Source organism: Rhynchophorus ferrugineus, unplaced genomic scaffold (genome assembly GCF_030347505.1).
Source record: "Rhynchophorus ferrugineus isolate W39M unplaced genomic scaffold, kcgeb_rfMv2 rfM2, whole genome shotgun sequence".
NCBI lineage: Eukaryota > Metazoa > Arthropoda > Insecta > Coleoptera > Curculionidae > Rhynchophorus > Rhynchophorus ferrugineus.
This window is the reverse complement of record NW_027472581.1, coordinates 79,062,821-79,081,472: the sequence shown is the minus strand read 5'-3', so window position 1 is coordinate 79,081,472 and position 18,652 is coordinate 79,062,821. Positions and strand designations below refer to the sequence as shown.

General features: G+C 33.0%; 1 protein-coding gene across 11 annotated transcripts in view; it reads right to left on the bottom strand.

Annotated features, from left to right (window-relative positions):
• Ptp10D (Protein tyrosine phosphatase 10D) overlaps positions 1-18,652 on the bottom strand; it is an 89,439-nt gene that overhangs the window by 21,065 nt on the left and 49,722 nt on the right. For all 11 annotated transcript variants that reach the window (XR_013004486.1, XR_013004488.1, XR_013004485.1 and 8 more), the window contains exons 2-3: positions 12,394-12,637; positions 1,772-1,903 (exon numbers count right to left, since the gene is read on the bottom strand). Coding sequence is in view for 7 of the 11 variants with exons in the window: in XM_076396340.1 (XP_076252455.1) it covers positions 1,772-1,903; positions 12,394-12,637 (376 nt within the window). In the remaining 4 variants the exon portion in view is untranslated. The remainder of the gene's footprint in view (positions 1-1,771; positions 1,904-12,393; positions 12,638-18,652) is intronic.

Here is an 18,652-nt window from a genome sequence, read left to right as displayed (position 1 = left end):
AAGATGGAGATTGTTTCAAATATATAGTTTCAAAGTTTCCAGGCCTCTTCGAAGCAAAGGTGAAGGAAATTTTTATCGGACTAAACGACTGACCCACAATTCATCACCTCTGTGGTAGATTCTCAAAAAGAAAGGTGAATTGTTTTTAAGAAATGTTAAAACCATTTCAAGCTTTAGGTTCCCTGATGAGTTTAATAATGGTAAGACATTAAAAAGATGGAGAAAAGATGGCGAGAAAAATGGAGACTATTGTTAGACGCTTCAGAAATATTTTTCAGATTCTTCTTGCAAGCGAAGGTATACAAAGAGCAACTTCGCCGGGAGAAAGAAATGATTTTAGTATTTGCTAGTGAACATGTAGTAGCTAAAAAATATATACCGTTACTGGTTTGTGAATAGAATAATATTTTTCAGGTCTATTCTCTGTATTTTTTGCAGATCTTTTTTATTGGACCATCAGAAAGCTGAAAGGATTAAATATGAATATATAATGAATATTGATTCACAGCTTTCAACAAATTTGAAATAAAGCCTCAACATAAAATATAACAGGTCAATTGAAAAGTCCCCAGCCTGACACATAGATGGCGCTACAAGAATTAAATACATATGTTTTTTAGTTAGCCCTGAGCCTTAAAAGATGCGTGTATAAATTTGGCAGCTGTTTGATCATTAGTTTGTGAATTATAGCATTTTGAGTGAAGCAACTTTTGTTATTGTGAAAAAATTGATAAAAAGGAATTTCGCGTGTTGATAAAATATTACTTTTTGAAGGGAAAAAATAAAGTTGAAGCAAAAACTTGGTTTGATGCTGAGGATTGTATGATTGGGTATGTTAAATTTAGACTTGGTGAAATGAGCACCGATGACGGTGAACGCAGTGGATGCACAAAAGTGGTTATTACCGACGAAAACATTTAAAAAATCCACAAAATGATTTTGAATGACCGTAAATTGAAATTGAATGAAATAGCAGACACTCTAAAGATATCAGCTGAATGTCTATATCATATCATTCACGAATATTTAGGTATGAGAAAGCTCTGTGAAAGTGGGTGCCGCGCGAGCTCACTTTTGATCAAAAAGAACGACGAGTTAATGATTCTGAGCAGTGTTTGAATGATCAAGCGTAATAAACCCGAGTTTTTGCGTCAATATGTGATAAAACATGGCTCCATCATTTCACTCCGAAGTCCAATCGACAGTCATCCGAGTGGACTGCACACGATGAACCCGCTCCAAAGCGTGGGAAAACGCAACAGTCGGCTGGCAAGGTTATGGCGTCTTTATTTTGGGATGCGCATGGAATAATTTTCATTAACTATCTTGAAAAAGGAAGGACCATCAACAGCGACTATTACATAGCGTTATTGGATCGCATTTGACGAAAAAGAAAGTGCTGCTTCACCAAGACAATGCACGGTGTCACAAGTCAGTGAAAACGATGGCAAAATTCTATGAATTGGGCTTCGAATTGCTTCCTCATCCACCGTATTCTCCAGATCTGGTTCCCAGCGACTATTTCCTGTTCTCAGATTGTATTAGATGTCGGTATTATGATGTTAATGGATTACATCTGCTTATTGTTTTTGTTTGATTATTTTACTTATAAAATATTATTTTTAATAATAAAAAGTTAAACTTAATTTTTGTCCTGAATCTTTTGGGGAAAAAACACCAAAATAAATTGAAGTAGTTCGCATTTATTATTTTTGACTGTTAGTAAGACTTTATGATTTCACTGGTGCCTGTTCTACTTCGTGATACTTACCAGGCAAATGGACTAGAGGGTTGATTTTCAGCTTGAAGCTCGTGTAGCTGCCGTGGGCTGGTGGTGACCATGATATGAGCGCCTGTTTGCCACTGCGAACGTACACCGATAAGCCAGAAGGTGGATCAGGAACTGTGGAAGATAAAAACGGTATTAATTAATTAATTCAATAATAATTTTACATTAAATTAGGACAAGGAATTAACTATTTACTTTGGTAATTCGATATGCTTAGTACAATATTAATTCACAAATTAATTTATTATTACAGTACTTGCATTAATATAGAAGCAAGGTGTGTATGGGATTAATACATCAGTATGTATTTCCCAATTTAGAATAAAACTAATATACTTAAGCTAAAGTTAAAGCAGCTGTTCGTTGGTTACGTAGCGATAAGCATTAGTAATTAATCGTAGAACTTTGTTTTGGGTGCGTTGAATTACTAGTTGATTTGATGTTTTAGTGCAACCCCATAGTTCCAAATAGGCTATATGATTGACTGATAAACAAATTTCTTTGAGTTTAGATCAAGTTGACTAACCAGGAGAGTTGCTTGACTTTGAGTCCAATTTGCTCGGTTTTTGGTCTCACATGATGTTTCCAATTTAGCCTAGCATCGAGATATATTCCGATATATTTAGCTGATTCTGCTTGAGGAACCGGGCATCCGTCAAATGATATAATTCAGTTTTTGTAAATTCTCGGCAAGGAAAATTAATATGGACAGATTTGGAGTTATTAAGCTGTATTTTCCAGTCTCTAATTTATCTGTAGATCTTGTTTACCGCTATTTGTACTTGTTCAGCCTTAGACACAGACACATCCTTTGCCGTTATAGCTGTGTCGTCAGCAAATGTTCCAAGTACTGTTTCTTTTGTTGTTGGGATATCAGCAGTATAGAGCAGATATAGAAATGGTCCCAAGACACTACCTTGTGGAACTCCAGCCAAAATAGGTTTAAGTGTTGAGAATGCCCCTTCATGCGATACTCTAAATTTTCTTCCGAAATGAATATGATTCCAGCAGTCGATGGTAATTCCGCGGTAGCAATTTGCTCATTTTGTAGATTAATCCCAAATGCCATACCCGGTCAAAAGCTTGCGAGACATTACAGGAATATTACAGGGCAGTATTTTTTTTCTACGAATGCCTTTTCAACAACCGCTGTTACTCTGAGCACTTGGTCGATTGTCGGATGGTGATTCCGAAATCCAAACTGGAAATCTGGTATTTCTATAAATGGTTTAATGCGTTTTAAAAGCAGTTTCTCAAATAAATTCTTGTTCTGTCGGTTTGTCAGGTTATTGTTATTTGTAAAAATTCAATTAACAGAGTGATGTGTGATGATAGAACAATGTCGGCTTTTAGTCAAACTTTGATATGATAGACCAAGAATTTGAAATCGTTGGTTAATAATAAATAAATAACGGTAATTTAATCATTATTATTTCAGCATATGTAGACAAATTAATGGCGAAGAAAATATCACTCTTGATAGGTAAATACCAAAACTACTGAAATTTCAATAGATCATCGTTAAAACAATGGCATAGTGTGGGTGTCAGCTTCCCGGGGCAGAATAATTTTGCAGCCCTCTCATTTAGATATTTCCATTTAAAATATTATAATATACAGTAATTCTAAAGAGCTTTTCAGCAAGAACAGTCATTATTATTGAGTATTGTAGACTTACATTTATACTTATTTACATCCACTTACTTAATGTATTGAACATAATGGCATTTACGTTGATATAAAATAGGTATAGAACATTTATTATGATAGCTATAAAGTTATTAGCGGTTTGAATATAAAACGTAAATCGACTTCACTTCAATATTTAACTAAAACTTTATTTCTCTACTTTTTTAAGAGAAAAGTATTTTATTGTACTATCAATCTCTACAGCATCACACACGTCTTGTTCAATAGACCAGATAGTCGGTTGGTTATCCTCAAAGTACACATTGTTGATCTTAAATAATGTTTCAATAAATTAATTTCAATTTTGAAAAACTTTTCGTACCGCTAGCATTGCTTATGGCAATTGTGAAGAATATTCGAGGCGTTACACAGGTATACATGATTTTGAACCTGAGTAACCAAAATCAGAAAGGAACAGAGGTTGAACTGGTCTTTTATATTTCTTGGAATCTGTTTCACGCATTAAGGTCCAATACTAATCGCTTATCCTGCCTTCTTCATTCCAAAATTCTTTGTATCGCCTTTCGATTTTCGCTATATCATGGTGTAGCCACTCTCCTTGCTTGTCGCTCGTGTAACTCAAATTCTGGGTGAAAAAATCAAGGTGTGAATGCAGAAAATATATTTTGAGAGACATTCGAGCCCCGATTTTGTGGTAATTTTGCAATAAATGGTCGGTTATGTAAAAAAGTTGTGAACGACACTTTGAAACGATGGCCATCCTGCTGCTTCATCAGGCGTTCATCAAGCAAATGTTCAGCTCAACTTTGCGTCAGCCATTTGTTTTCGAATCTCAGCTTCGAACAATATTCCGTCTTTGATTTTAGCGTATGACACCTTTAGAAACAGTTTTTTTTTGTTCTTGTAGCTGGACAATTTGGCAAGGGATGTCAGGATATTTATACTTTGCTATTTTCTGCATCTATAGAGACGACATTCATCGAGCAAAAGTAGCAATCATCTACATGATTTATCTATTCTCTCCATAATATTGGCACAGAAAATTAAAAGTATACATTTTCAACCAAGTGACCTTGTACAGCTTTGTTCTACACACGTTACCAAACAATTTCGGTACCAATGACTTGCAGAGTTTATTTTTTAGCTTTAATTTCACAATACATTTTAACAATTCACTGATTTATTTTCGTTACCTGTGGCAGTAATAAAAGTCCGCAGTCGGAGTCGTTCTAGTTTGAAGTCCTGCCAACTTCGGAAGATACTAATATGGCCGTCCGAATCTAATAATATGACCGGAGTTAGATAAGCAAACTTACCCGCCAAATTATGTAGCATCTAATAACGTTCATAAATGTCTAACATGATTCAATCTACCTAAGAAAATAGCTTTCTTTTCAACTTATTTTCATAAGGCAAGTAAGCATCACCAGTTCCGTCATCAAAAATGTTCCTTCAGTTGGTCCGAAAAGTAGGTACAAGATATTATTATTATTGTGAAATTTGCAGCCCCTAAAAGCGCCACCCAGGAAATACCGTACTTCTCTACGCTACACCACTATGAGCAAAGACCTGTGTCTACTGAGATCAAGTCAGTGTCGTATATTATGATCTGTTGAAACCTGAAGAAACAGTTAACACTGATCGCTACCGACAAATATGATCAATTTGAACTGTGCATTGATCCAAACGTCCATAATACACTTAAAGACATGATAAGAAGTGTTGAAATGAAAAAAAAAACAATGTTGAAGCAATGAAAAAAGTGTTGGAATCACTTGAATGGGGAGTTTAGACTATCACCTTTTCGCATCCATCAGGCACGTGATAAGCACTTTCAACCAATTTCACGCTAATTTCGAAAAAGTTAAAAAATGCCTCGATGAATATGATGGTAATCCATAAATTGATTGAGAGATGTGCTAGAATTAAATGGTTAAAATGTTGAACGAATACATTTTAACTATCTCACAACAAATCGACAAAAATGGAAAGGCATTACCGACACATCTGGTACATGTTACGTAACAGGTCAATTAAAAAGTCCCCGGCCGGACACATAGATGGCGTTACTATAATTAAATCCGTATGTTTTTTAGTTAGCTCTAATCCTCAAAAGATGCGTGTATAAATTTGACAACAGTTGAAGCAAAAACTTGGCTTGATGTCGAGTTTCCGGACACTGCCCCAAGAAAATCAACCATCAAGGATTGGTATACTAAGTTTAGACATGGTGAAATGAGCACCGAAGACGGTGAACGCACTGGACGCCCAAAAGAGGTTGTTACCGACGAAAACATTTAAAAAATCCACAAAATGATTTTGAATGACCGTAAATTGAAATTGAATGAAATAGCAGACACTCTAAAGATATCAACTGAACGTGTACATCATATCATTCACGAATATTTGGGTATGAGAAAGCTCTGTGCAAAGTGGGTGCCGCGCGAGCTTATTTTTGACCAAAAACAACGACGAGTTTTTGCGTCGATATGTGACAATGGATTAAACATGGCTCCATCATTTCACTCTGAAGTTCAATCGACAGTCATCCGAGTGGACTGCACACCATGAACCTGCTCCAAAGCGTGGTAAAACGCAACAGTCGGCTGGCAAGGTTATGGCGCGTCTGTTATTGAACCGTTTGAAGGACGAAATTGTCGAAAAACGGCCGCGTTTGAAGAAAAAGAAAGTGCTGCTTCACCAAGACAATGCACTGTGTCAAAAATCCATGAATTGGGCTTTGAATTGCTTCCTCATTCACCGTATTCTCCAGATCTGGCCCCCAGCAACTATTTCCTGTTCTCAGATCTCAAGAATGCTCGCTGAGAAGAAATTTTTGTCGAATGAAGAGGTGATCGCCGAAACTGAGGCCTATTTTGAAGCAAAGGACGACAAATCGTACTACAAAAATGGTATCGAAAAGTTGGAGGGTCGCTATAATCAGTGTATCATCCTTGAAGGGAATTATGTTGAATAAAAAAAACTAATTTTGGCAAAAAAATGTGTTTTACTATGCTAGGCCGGGGACTTACATCAATTGACCTGTTATAAACTATCAAATAATAAAAATACAAAATTGCTAGAATTACACATAATTTAATATTATAAATTACATTCAATAGATCCCTATTATAATTATGAACAATCTATTTATAATTTTAAATATTGTTTAATAAACTAAATTCAATTTAACGTTTATCAAAATTATGTTCAAAACCAAAAATCACATATAATAGAATCGATTAATAACGAGGATAGTCTGAGAAGTACCCGATCTGACTTGTAGATGGCGATTGCTGGCTGTAAGTGTAGCGAGTATGTTATTACTCGTCAACAAATACTTCCCGTTGTTATTGTTATATTATGCAAAGGAACAGAATCGCTGGCTAATTTGTATTGCTGAATATGAATATAGACTAGTGTTGGGCTGAATATAAGTTAAGGAATTAAGAAAGAAAGAGAGTGATTTTTTTTTAGTCAAGATTTTTTCTGATATTGCAATTATATCATGATCTGGTTTGTGAATACTGCATTAATATCATGAAAGCTTCTGGCTTTAGCCCACATAAATCTGAGAAAACCTTCAACAAGTGTTGTCAGGATGTGATTGAGAGTTCCTGACATACCAAAATGTATTCAGGATTGCTCAAACTCGTAACAGCTTTGATCATACTATTGCCAATATACCTGAACTATACCCGTGCTCTATCTAGATGAACTGGTTAAACCATTAATTTGTACCACATGACTTTGAACTATTAAAACCATTAGAGTAGCCTTACGTGAAATGGAAAGCTTTTACTGTACTGGATAGAATATGCTAGATACCACTATCCACTATAATATTACCGCTATTTTTTAAAAACACGAATTGATGTTCAAAGATTTGTCTACTTAAAAAACGCATTGGTTTTCACTATAAAAGGTTATTATTAAAAATGTGTAGGTATATTATAATTGGTTATTTCTTTGATATATTCGTCTCAGGGTCGCCTAGGTCCTTCCCTGGACCTTTTCCTTTCCATCTTCGCTTCCCAAACTCTTCTGACTTGTCTTGTTTCCTCAACTGGCTGTAAATGGTCACAAATAACCTGTCTTTTCTATGTACTCTTCTAAAAATGTTATGTTGAGACGATATTTTCTTATTTCAGTGTTTCTCATTCTGCCCGTTCTTGTCACACCTCTTACTCTTTCATAAGATGAGATAATTCATTTTCACTGCTTGGATTTTGTTTTTCTCCTTTTTTGATATTACTTATGTCTCGCAGGCGAACATTAGAATTATTGTTTATATTGTTTTATATATTTTTAGTTTTGTTTTTGTTTATCATCAATAAAAGGTCCCTTAGATATTTTAGTTTTGTTTATATTTCCATAAATGTTGTGAACCACGTTAGGCTTAGGCTTATTCCTTATCAACGTAAATTATATTTTTACTACTGAAATTTCAAATAATTATATTTAAAATAATTTTGCGGAATTCTGATAGCAATTACATAATTAATATTTAGTTATAGTTGTTATTAAAGCCGTATTAAAATCTATAAATATTTGCAATTTTAATTATTACATCAACAATTTCCAGTTGAAGTTCAATGTTTTTCAACGATAATGAAATTTAAATGTTAAAATTATGCAAAATCGAACTAGACAAAATAAAACGATTATTCCTAACCGAGAGAAGCTCATATTCTGCTCACTGCTACTAAATAAATAATAAAGAATGTTATTTATTGATTATAATTACAGTGACAATTATAAATAAAATCGTACTATTCGGAACACTACCATAGTTATAACACGGAAGAGATTTTTTTAGAAAAAGTGGGTCAGATTAAAAGAGAGAAAGACCTGGCTGTTAGTTTTATAAAAAGACCACAATAAAACCAACCAGCCACCAACACAGATGTCACACACAACACAGCCTAAAATATTACTGGACAGTTTTGGTGAAGTATTGGGAAAATAGAAATATAATAATTTTAAAGGACGTAGATTCAAATATCTCCATATCGAACTGAAACATATAACATGTATTTTTCTCTGTTTTTTTTTCTACGTATTTTTTTGTTTGGGATATCTCAAAAAGGGCACTGTAGAAAGAAAAATAAATGTAAATAAATCAGTTCAGGATGTAAGGTCACCCAAGACGAACTGAAGTTTCTGTAAACTAAAATACTCTACTGGAATTCGGACAGAGGTTTCAGGGTGCACGGTCACCAAAGGCGGATGACAGTTTAGTTTCTTAGCCGTGGCCTATTGGAATCTAGAATTAACAAAACTTGCTTGGGATCATACTCCATACAGGGTATGCCAAGAAAATATGGGTAGAAACAGTGCTATTTTGAAGATCATTAGACAAACTGGCGGAAAACTCAAAAATAATGTTATTACAACTATAGTTGGACCCAGTTACGGAGTGCGAATTCGAAAACTTATGTTTGTGTTAACATCTATGAATGGGGAGTTTTCGTGTAATGAATAGAGTGAAGTGAATGGTATAATGAGTGAGGCATTCAGAGACAGTGGAAATACATGTATGGGAATAGATTTAAATATATATAATCGTTTTGTATCGCCGTTCAGTAAGTCACCACTTCTTTCTATAAAACAAAACTATTTTTGTTGTTTTAAACTTTTCACATATAACTTATATACCCTGAATCATTCAATCTCTCAATCATCTCAATACATTCATTCTGATTGTTGTTGTAAACGGCTACACTGTTAAAGCTTATATGGAAGAAGAATTTTTAGGCTTAAAATGTGTGTGTAATATACCCAACCAGGACAACAACCCAAGCAACCAGGAATAGCCGTCAGATGGGTGACACAAAATTATAAACAATATTTTAGGCTCTACTTTCATTACCAGCTCCAATTCTAAGACGGCGAATTATTCGCCGTTTCTGTTGTACGTAAATCGAAGACGTAAATCTGGCAGCACTGTACCGCAAAATGCCGGTAGGGCAATTCTAAATCAGAAGACAAATCCGTGCGTTTTGTATTTGAAACGATATTAACACGAAAAGTGAGTGAGTTAAGACATTATTAAATGATTTTTCTTTAATTTCACGCAATGCTGTTTACGATTTTGTATTACTTGTGGTTATTCCCATGTTGTTCAAACTACAACGTGAGAACTACCATTTACCATTTTGCTCAAAGAAAAGATAAGTTAGTTTGGTTAGTTAAATCCGGAGATCTGGCTGGCCATGCGAAATCGCCACTTCGCGAAATTAGTCTTCGTGGAAAAACGTTATTCAATAATTGAATTGTTGAACGAGCTGCGTGGGCTGTGGCCTCATCTTGCTGAAACCACATGTCCTCTAGTCCTTGCTCTTCCATTTCAGGGACAAGACAATTTCGAATCATGTCTTGGTACCGTTCAGCAGTAACAGTAACTGCAACACTTTGGTCATTGTCACAAAAATAGAGACCAATGATGTTTCCAGCATGAATACCACACCATACAGTTGGTTTTAGTGGATGCAATGATGTTTCATGAATTAATTGAGGATTCTGTGTTCCTCAAACTGACTGTTCTGTTTATTGAAGTTGCCACTTAGAAGAAAATGGGCTTCATCGCTCATTATCAATTTAGACGAAAAATCTTCAATTTCACCAGACAGCCTTAGGATTGCATTACTGTACTCAACTCGTTGATGAAGATCTTTCGGTAACAATTTTTGGACTAATAGAATTTTGTACGGGAACATTTTCAACTCGATTTTTAAAATTTACCTTAAATTGCGTGCAGAAATGTGTAACTGGGAACAACGTCTCCGGAATGATGATCCTGGAGACTCTGTAACACTATCGCTCACCAAAGCCACATTTTCAGCGTTACAAGCCGTCCGTTGTCTTTCAGAACGAGGCTTGTCTGCTATCGTACCGTACTGTCGAAAATTCGCATGTAAACGATAAATTGTGGTTTTGTGAAGCACTGGACGATTAGGATATTTTTGACACAATTTCCGCTAAGTGGCAATAATGGAACGATTATTTTCAATAAATAATGTCACCATTTCTGCTTGTTCTGTGGCGTATATTTATCCACAATACAATTTGGACGTCTACACAACACAATGGTTAAAGCGAAGCTGACCTAAACGTCACAAAACCAAGACGGCGCGCAATCAAAATGGTAGTGGACATTTTTCGCCACCTGTTATTACAGTTACGGTAGTTATGACTAAGACAAGTATGATCATTTGTAGGGATAACTTAATGTGTCCGTTTTATCAGAATAACAAGAATCGTCTGTTCTCTGTTTACAAGGTATTCAGATTTTCGGAAGCAGCTTTTTCAGACTCATAACATAATCACTATCAATACATTCTCAATTTTAAGAATTTCAATTAATTTGATATCTGGTGAACTCAAGAACAGTTAAGAAAAATTGTTCTTGTTTAGGAACTGGTAGTAATTGGAAAGGTTCTGGAGACATAGTATATAATTATATCAAAGGTAATGGTAAAATTTTTTTATAACTTATATAAGTTCTAATCCATTTCAGGTTTCATTAGTAGTTAGTTTCATTAGTTCAATATATTTCGTAACAAAACAGTAACCAAATATTGCAAGTAATAAATACGTTAATTTGTACATCAAGAGTTAAAATGAATGTTGTAAAGAATATTAGCAATTATAAAATAGTTTCTAAAATTTTAATTCCTCATTTGTTGGAGATTTTTTAATCCCCACGTGGGACGTAAGACAAAGTAGAAAGCAGTAGATTAACGAAAGCCATAGAAGACAATTTGAAGATGAACTATTTGCAATGGTGCGAGTTTAGAATATTACATAAAACTATAGCTTCAAATAAATAACTTTACTGTCAGGGAAAAATATAATGCTTTAAAGAAAGTGGAATAAAATGCAGCGGAAGTAAAGAACAATGTAATTTTATTTTAAAATGTAGGTAAAAAATGATTTTATTATCAAATAACATAATTTATAGTTTTTCAATATATATTTCAGGTAAAAAAATATGTATAAAAAATAAAAATTATATTAGCACATAAATGAAGTAAAGAAAATATGTAGATGAAATGAGACATAAATTAATAATAATAAATTATTTACAGAAATTGGGTAAATATTTTAAACCGCTGATAATTATTAAGATGTTTAATAGTTTTGCAATAAAATATGTTAATTATTTTAGTTCTTTACTTAGAAGAAAGCGCCTAGTTATTGTTTATTGTTTTATTGTTTTTTGGTGTTATTGTTTTTATTAATATACAAATATGTGTTACTTGATTTAATATTAATAATTATATATTAAATCATGTATACTTATGTTTGATGCTTTCAAGCTGTTACAGTTCTGAAAATAATGATTCATGATACTTTTGTTGTAATGTTCACAGATGTAAAAATTTATACCTATTAATATTTTGTTGACTATTACAACATAATGGAAATTAGATTTAATTAAATGCCTTTTAAAAAAAGTTAGTGGGTTTTATTTCTTGAGATAGTTTGCATGTATGTACACACATTTATTACAAAACAAGTTTTAGTATATAATTTTTAAATGATTCTCTTTACACTATCTTGAGAGAAATATCAATAACTTAATGAAATGTGGAGGAATATCGAAATATAACGATCGCTTCCTTTTAGTTATCAACGATTTTTTCTTTGTTAATTTTTTTTTGTTTTTTTATTTTTTTAAAAGAAAACATTACTGTGATAACATTGTAAATAACAAGAAACTAACAAAATTTAATTTAAAACGCGATGGAATTCTTTGAAATACACCAGAGACTTCTCTGTTTTTTAGTGTCGTTTTTTATTAAACGTATCAAAGACCAAGGCAGGGATTAGGCCGATGTTACGACAGTACTAGCGGATGGTTATTCAGAGCCTATTTTAAGACGACCGCCTTAATTAAAATTAATTTGTTGCAAGTTTGGGAATCGTTCGTTGCCTTTATTTGGACTTACCAGTCGTAAAATTGGCCGTCCACGTAAGCGTGTTATGAGTGGAGTTGGAGTAATACAGCCAGAAATCGTACTTGGTACCGGGCAGGGCCTGGGAAAATTTGATGACATCTCTTATATCCTTGGAGGCGATGGTGGTGTTAGGCGCGGGGTTCCCGAACGGTGGATAGTAGTCCAGCCGATAGACGACACCTTCCTGACCGAGACTACCCGGAATGTGGATGACCAATTCAGCGGTGAAAGCAACCTGAAACAAAAATCATCATGAGTCGTGATAATAACGTATTATAAGGTGTTAATAATATTTTCTAAATTATTGAAATAGACAAATAATACAATTAAAAAATATTTTTAGCAAAAAAATTGAACCGACTTCAATAAATAAATAAAGGACTCACTAAAAATTAAAAAATAATCAACCTTAGATTTGTAACAAAAAAAAACATTTTAAAATACAATATGTACATAATAATCATTGTAATAATTAAATAAAAATAAACAAAAACCTTATTTAAGCTATCTACTACACGTATTTCATATTTTACTATATACACACAATTTAGCTTAATACCTACCTAAACCCATTTTTCTATTTACTATATTATTTTAACTACTATCAACTAACTACTCTGAAGTCGGTGCTAAACTCAAACAATTATATTAATTTAGATTTGTTTCGTTGTTAATTTAATTTTTTATGTATGTCACATAATTATATTATTATTTTTGTATTTTTTGCGCTCGGCACCTGAAGTGTTCAGTTGGTAGCAACTAAAATAATATTGTAAATAGATAAATAGGTTTAGGTAGTTATTAAGCTAAATTGTGTGTATATAGTAGAAAATAAAATACGTGTAGTAAATAGGTTAAATAAGGTATTTGCTTATTTTTATTTAGTTATTATAACGATTATTATGTAGATATTGTTTTTAAAAATGTTTTTCTCTTGTGTTAAAAATATACGTTTGATCATTTTTAAAATTCTAGTGAGTCCTATATTTATTTATTGCAGTCGGTTGTTTTTCTCTTTTTAGAGTTAGATATTTTTTCAATAAATTACGCAGTCATTTTATTTAATATTACAATGAGTAGGCTAAGTAAAGGTGCAGCCCATATGAGGAAAAATATGAACAAAGAAACAATGATTCAAAATAAGGAATGCTCTAGACCACAGGGGAGACTACCTAGTCTAGGTGATTGACAAATGTTCTAACTAAACAACAACAAAAATCCGCGACCTCCGTTCGGGGGCTAAACGTTTTAACCATTACACCATAGAAGCTAAGATAGTGCTTAAAAAGCAAATTGAATGGCTTTTGCACTGAACGACTTCCGATTTTCCATCACATCAGGTCCGCAATAACATTATACACAAACATCTGATTATTTTAGATAAAAATATGTGAAAAACCCCTTCTCCCATCAGATCATGACTTGGTTCCTGTCTTGTCATGTCATGACTTATGTCACTAAAACAGCTATATTTCCGAAAATAATATAAATGTTGAAAAATACTCTTAAGGGTATATTATTAGAACGTCAAGCTTTGAAAATATGAAAAAATCTATTTTTTTAAGTAAAAATTTTATTAGTGTAATGGCTAAAGCGTTTACCTTGCAAACGGAAATCGTGGGTTCGATTCCCGGAGAACAGTTTTTTGCTGTTCTAGTTTAGTTAGAACATTTGTCAAATCACCTAGGTTAGATAGCAGGTCCTGGGGCCTGGAGCGTTGTTTCTTTATTCCTATTTTTCCTCATACTTTTACGTTTACTTGGCCTACCCAAGTCGGTTCAATTTTTTTTGGTAAAAATATTTTATTTTTCAATTCTGTAAGATTTTGCATTTAACTCGGGTCTTCTTAAAATAAAATATATATGAAAGGAAACAAATAATCGCTGACACATCCGGTTTCTAATCGCATTTCTTTACTCTATATCGTGAGAAATCTAATTTCATCCAAACAAAAATCTAACAATGATAATGGTGCGACGTAATTATTATTTATCTATGTTTAAGAAAATTGTGTAGTTTTAGGTTTAGGAGAAATATAAATGTTTAGGAGTCTAATTTATTATACCATTTAACTGTTTTTCCTAATATTTGTGACATGGGAAGATAATTATGACTCGAGACAACATAAAACATTCGCATTGTCTCGAATGTCTGGTGAAACTAAGCCAACCAATATTCTTCCTTCCTTCGTTCTTTTCATTATAACATATAGATTTAGCATATTTAAATGTATATATTTTTATATTATTAATTTAAATAAACAACTAGTCTTTGAACATTAATTTACGCAAAAAAAAGAGAAAATAATCTGTATTTCATTTACATTGTTTTCTTTCCGACAACTCGATAGATAATTTGGTTAGTCTGTATGTCATTCCCCGAAACGCCGACATGATTCAACGGGTTAATAGGTTCAACATACATCTAAGAACCGATCTAACAATAATGCATATAATAACGAGGCTGGTTTTAGCGAAACAATTGGAAACAATGCGTCGCTAACAATCCCAATTGCGTTAATCGTTATCTTGGTGAGAGACGGCCAGTAAAAAACAGCGGAACAACGACGACTTTAATAAGTGGGATCAAGCGGGCCGTGCATCGCCCATTTATATTCATTTTTCGTTCTGAATTCTTATTGACATTCAAACGATAATTCATTCCATTGATGTCTAATTAGCATGGATTGGATGGACTCGTTATCTAGCGTTCGCCTGGTCAATTAATGATCATTGGGTGAACAACCTCCAGAATAGGACAAATGTAAAAAAAAAACATAACACAAGAAACATGACATTCACCACACGTGTAGTAGTAGTAGTTTGAAGTTGCACACCTGTATAACATTGTCCGTTTAGCTGCAATCAAGAAGATTTCAGTAATTATCTTTCTAATATTAATTTATGTATAATACATTAATTTAAAAATAATAGATTTTAACTAACAAAAACATGTTTAATTTATTATTATTGTCATAGTGATACAATCACTTAAAACTTCTATAGAATGAAATCCATGTTCCGAGTGACTTCGTAACCATCAGAGGTCCGGAGGTATATAAACAAAAAGAATATACAGAAGCAAGGCCAGTACGAGATTTTACATAACAGGTCAATTGAAAAGTCCCCGGCCTGACATATAGATGGCGCTAATAGCTTATAGCATTTTGAGTGAAGCAACTTTTGTTATTGTGAAAAAAAATGGATAAAATGGAATTTCGCGTGTTGATAAAATATTGCTTTTTGAAAGGAAAAAATACATTTGAAGCAAAAACTTGGCTTGATGTCGAGTTTCCGGGCACTGCCAAAAAAAATTAACCATCAAGGATTGGTATGCTAAGTTTAAATGTGGTGAAATGAGCACCGAAGACGGTGAACGCAGTGGACGCCCAAAAGAGGTTGTTACCGACGAAAACATTTAAAAAAACACAAAATGATTTTGAATGGCCTTGAGAAATTGAATGAAATAGCAGTCACTCTAAAGATATCAACTGAACATTTACATCATATCATGTCACCGTGTCACAAATCAGTAAAAACGATGGCAAAAATCCATGAATTGGGCTTCGAATTGCTTCCTCATCCACCGTATTCTCCGGATCTGGCTCCCAGCGACTATTTCCTGTTCTCAGATCTCAAAAGAATGCTCGCTGGAAAGAAATTTTCGTCGAATGAAGAGGTGATCGTCGAAACTGAGGCTTATTTTGAAGCAAAGGATAAATCGTACTACAAAAATGGTATCGAAAAGTTGGAGCGTCGCTATAAACAGTGTATTGTTGGTCTTGAAGCGAATTATGTTGAATAAAAAAAACTAATTTTGCCAAAAAAATGTGTTTTACTATGTTAGGCCGGAACTTTTCAACTGATACAAGTTCGTGTGGTTTGGTCAATCATCAATCTTCTGATTTTCTGCGTATTCTCCGTACAGGCCGGATGATTATAGATCCAAATATGATGGGAAATCAACACTTAACCAACTTGCAATTCCTAATTGGAATTTAAATAGTAGTAATAATTTCAAAAATTAATAAATAGTTTAAATAATCTTTCATTATACTTGACGAACCAATACATAACATGTATTTGTTCATATATTATTTATTTGTTCATATATTATTTACCTTAACCTATCTAGTAGGAATATATGATGTTATATAATTTAAATACTGGAATTTGAATTGGACATTAGAATCTCTCTAGAAAAATAATTAGAAATAGAAATATTTTCTTGAAATTTTTATTGAAAATTTTGAGTATTTTCTTGAAGCAGACGAATCGTCACCTTCAACTTCATCTGGATAGTAACAACTAGCATGAGCAACACCAAAAAGACCAAGAACTAAATTTATATATTGTAATAATAAAGTGTTTGCTTTTTTGGATAGAAAAAGTCAGTAGAATTTTAAAGGGCAATTTTACATGAATTCTCATATTAGATATTGTAGAAATGGAACATTTTTCACTAATTCTGAATGAAGGGGATATATTTACATATGTTATATTTAATGCCTTTAGAAATTTCTGTATAATTCCATTTAAAATGAAAGGAGACATGGAAGGTAATCTCTCACATAAAAGGTCGTAACCTGGTTTTACGCTAGCGGATCCCCTGATCGTCCATTATGTTAAATAACGTAATGTTAATGCAATACAATGTTTATTCATAATAATAAATAAATACTATTTAACATTTGAATTCCACCGAACAGTCCCAGGGCTATTAATTCTGTGGTACAAGTATAAGGTTTCGACATACATCACGAATTATTAAACCTACGAAGAAATGTTCCCCAGCAGCTCTGCTGGGAGGGGAGTATTGAACATTCAAAGGTAAATATAGTGATATGGTAATTCACGAGGATTGGTACCATGCAGTCAGGGAGTATAAAAAACCAGGAAGACTACGTCCTTTCCTCTTTCTGATTTACATTATAACCTTAACCTATATATCTATCCATCCTTCTATCAACCAGTACCAAGTAAATAAGTAAAAAGTAATTAGTGTTTCTGTTAATATTAATACATTCGTTACACCTTCAAACTTTATTACAGTGGTTTTAGTGAGGCAACGTATTATTTTAAAAATAATGGATAAAATAATTCCGTACTTTAATTAATACTTTGATAATAGGAAAATAATGTTAAATGGCATAAGAATGAATCAAAAAAATCAGCCATTGTTAGTTGCTTTGCTGAACTTAAATGCGATTATACAAACGTCGATAATGCTGAAATGTCGAAAATCCGGTTGCCCAAAACAACAGCTACATAAAAAAGTCCAGAAAATAGAATTGTAAAATGAAGTAGTGTGAAACTTTTTTTGCACACAATGTATCAAAAAGACAAAGCAGTCTCAGGTGACCAACCACAAATCATCTCAAAAAAGTATCAAATTTAGAAGATTGAAATGAGTGTATTGTTGTGAGTGTAGTGTTAATAACCAGAGTTTTTCAAATGATCTATGTATACTTGATGCACGTCATGAAAATAACAATTAAGATCAATGTGAAATAAAGCAATAAACGATTGTTAATGTGCTGCAACATCTGGATAAGAAACTGGGCTAAACGTCTCTTAAAAAGTATCAAAAGCACGGGTTTTCCTCAGATAAAGTTTTCATCTTAAATTGAAGATGATTCCGGAAGATAATTATCAGAAGTCGGAACTTTAGAAGTTACTAACATAGAACATCTGTTCCTAAGCATTCATGTTGCATGCAAAGCCAGATCTCTCATAGAAAAAAACTCTATTGAACTTGGGACGGGCTATTCTCCACAAACACAGTATATTCATCAAACTTGGCGCCATCTGACCCAACAGTCATCACTTTATCGTCCCAAAGCCTGCAAGTTTGTTTCACGACATAATTCAAATGTTATCTAAAAGATGGCGCAATGTAATAGAAAACAATGGACAATATCTTTAAGATTAAGTCTGCCTTTGTCTATTTTTTATGAAATAAATTAATAATTAATTGTATTTAAATAAAAACGCAATATCAATTATAGGAAACATAAAAATATCGCAAACTATAAATAAAATTATAAGAAGTGAATAATGTAATTATAAATTTTCAATAATTTAGAAATTATAATTATTAATTAAACACATGTATCTAGTATGTACTAAAATAAAAGTATTTACTTAAATTACAGGACAAATATACATTACCACTCTTGAAATAAACCATAAACAGCTTATTTGTACTACTCAATTTATTTTATGTCTCTTAGGAATAAAGAGACAAGTTC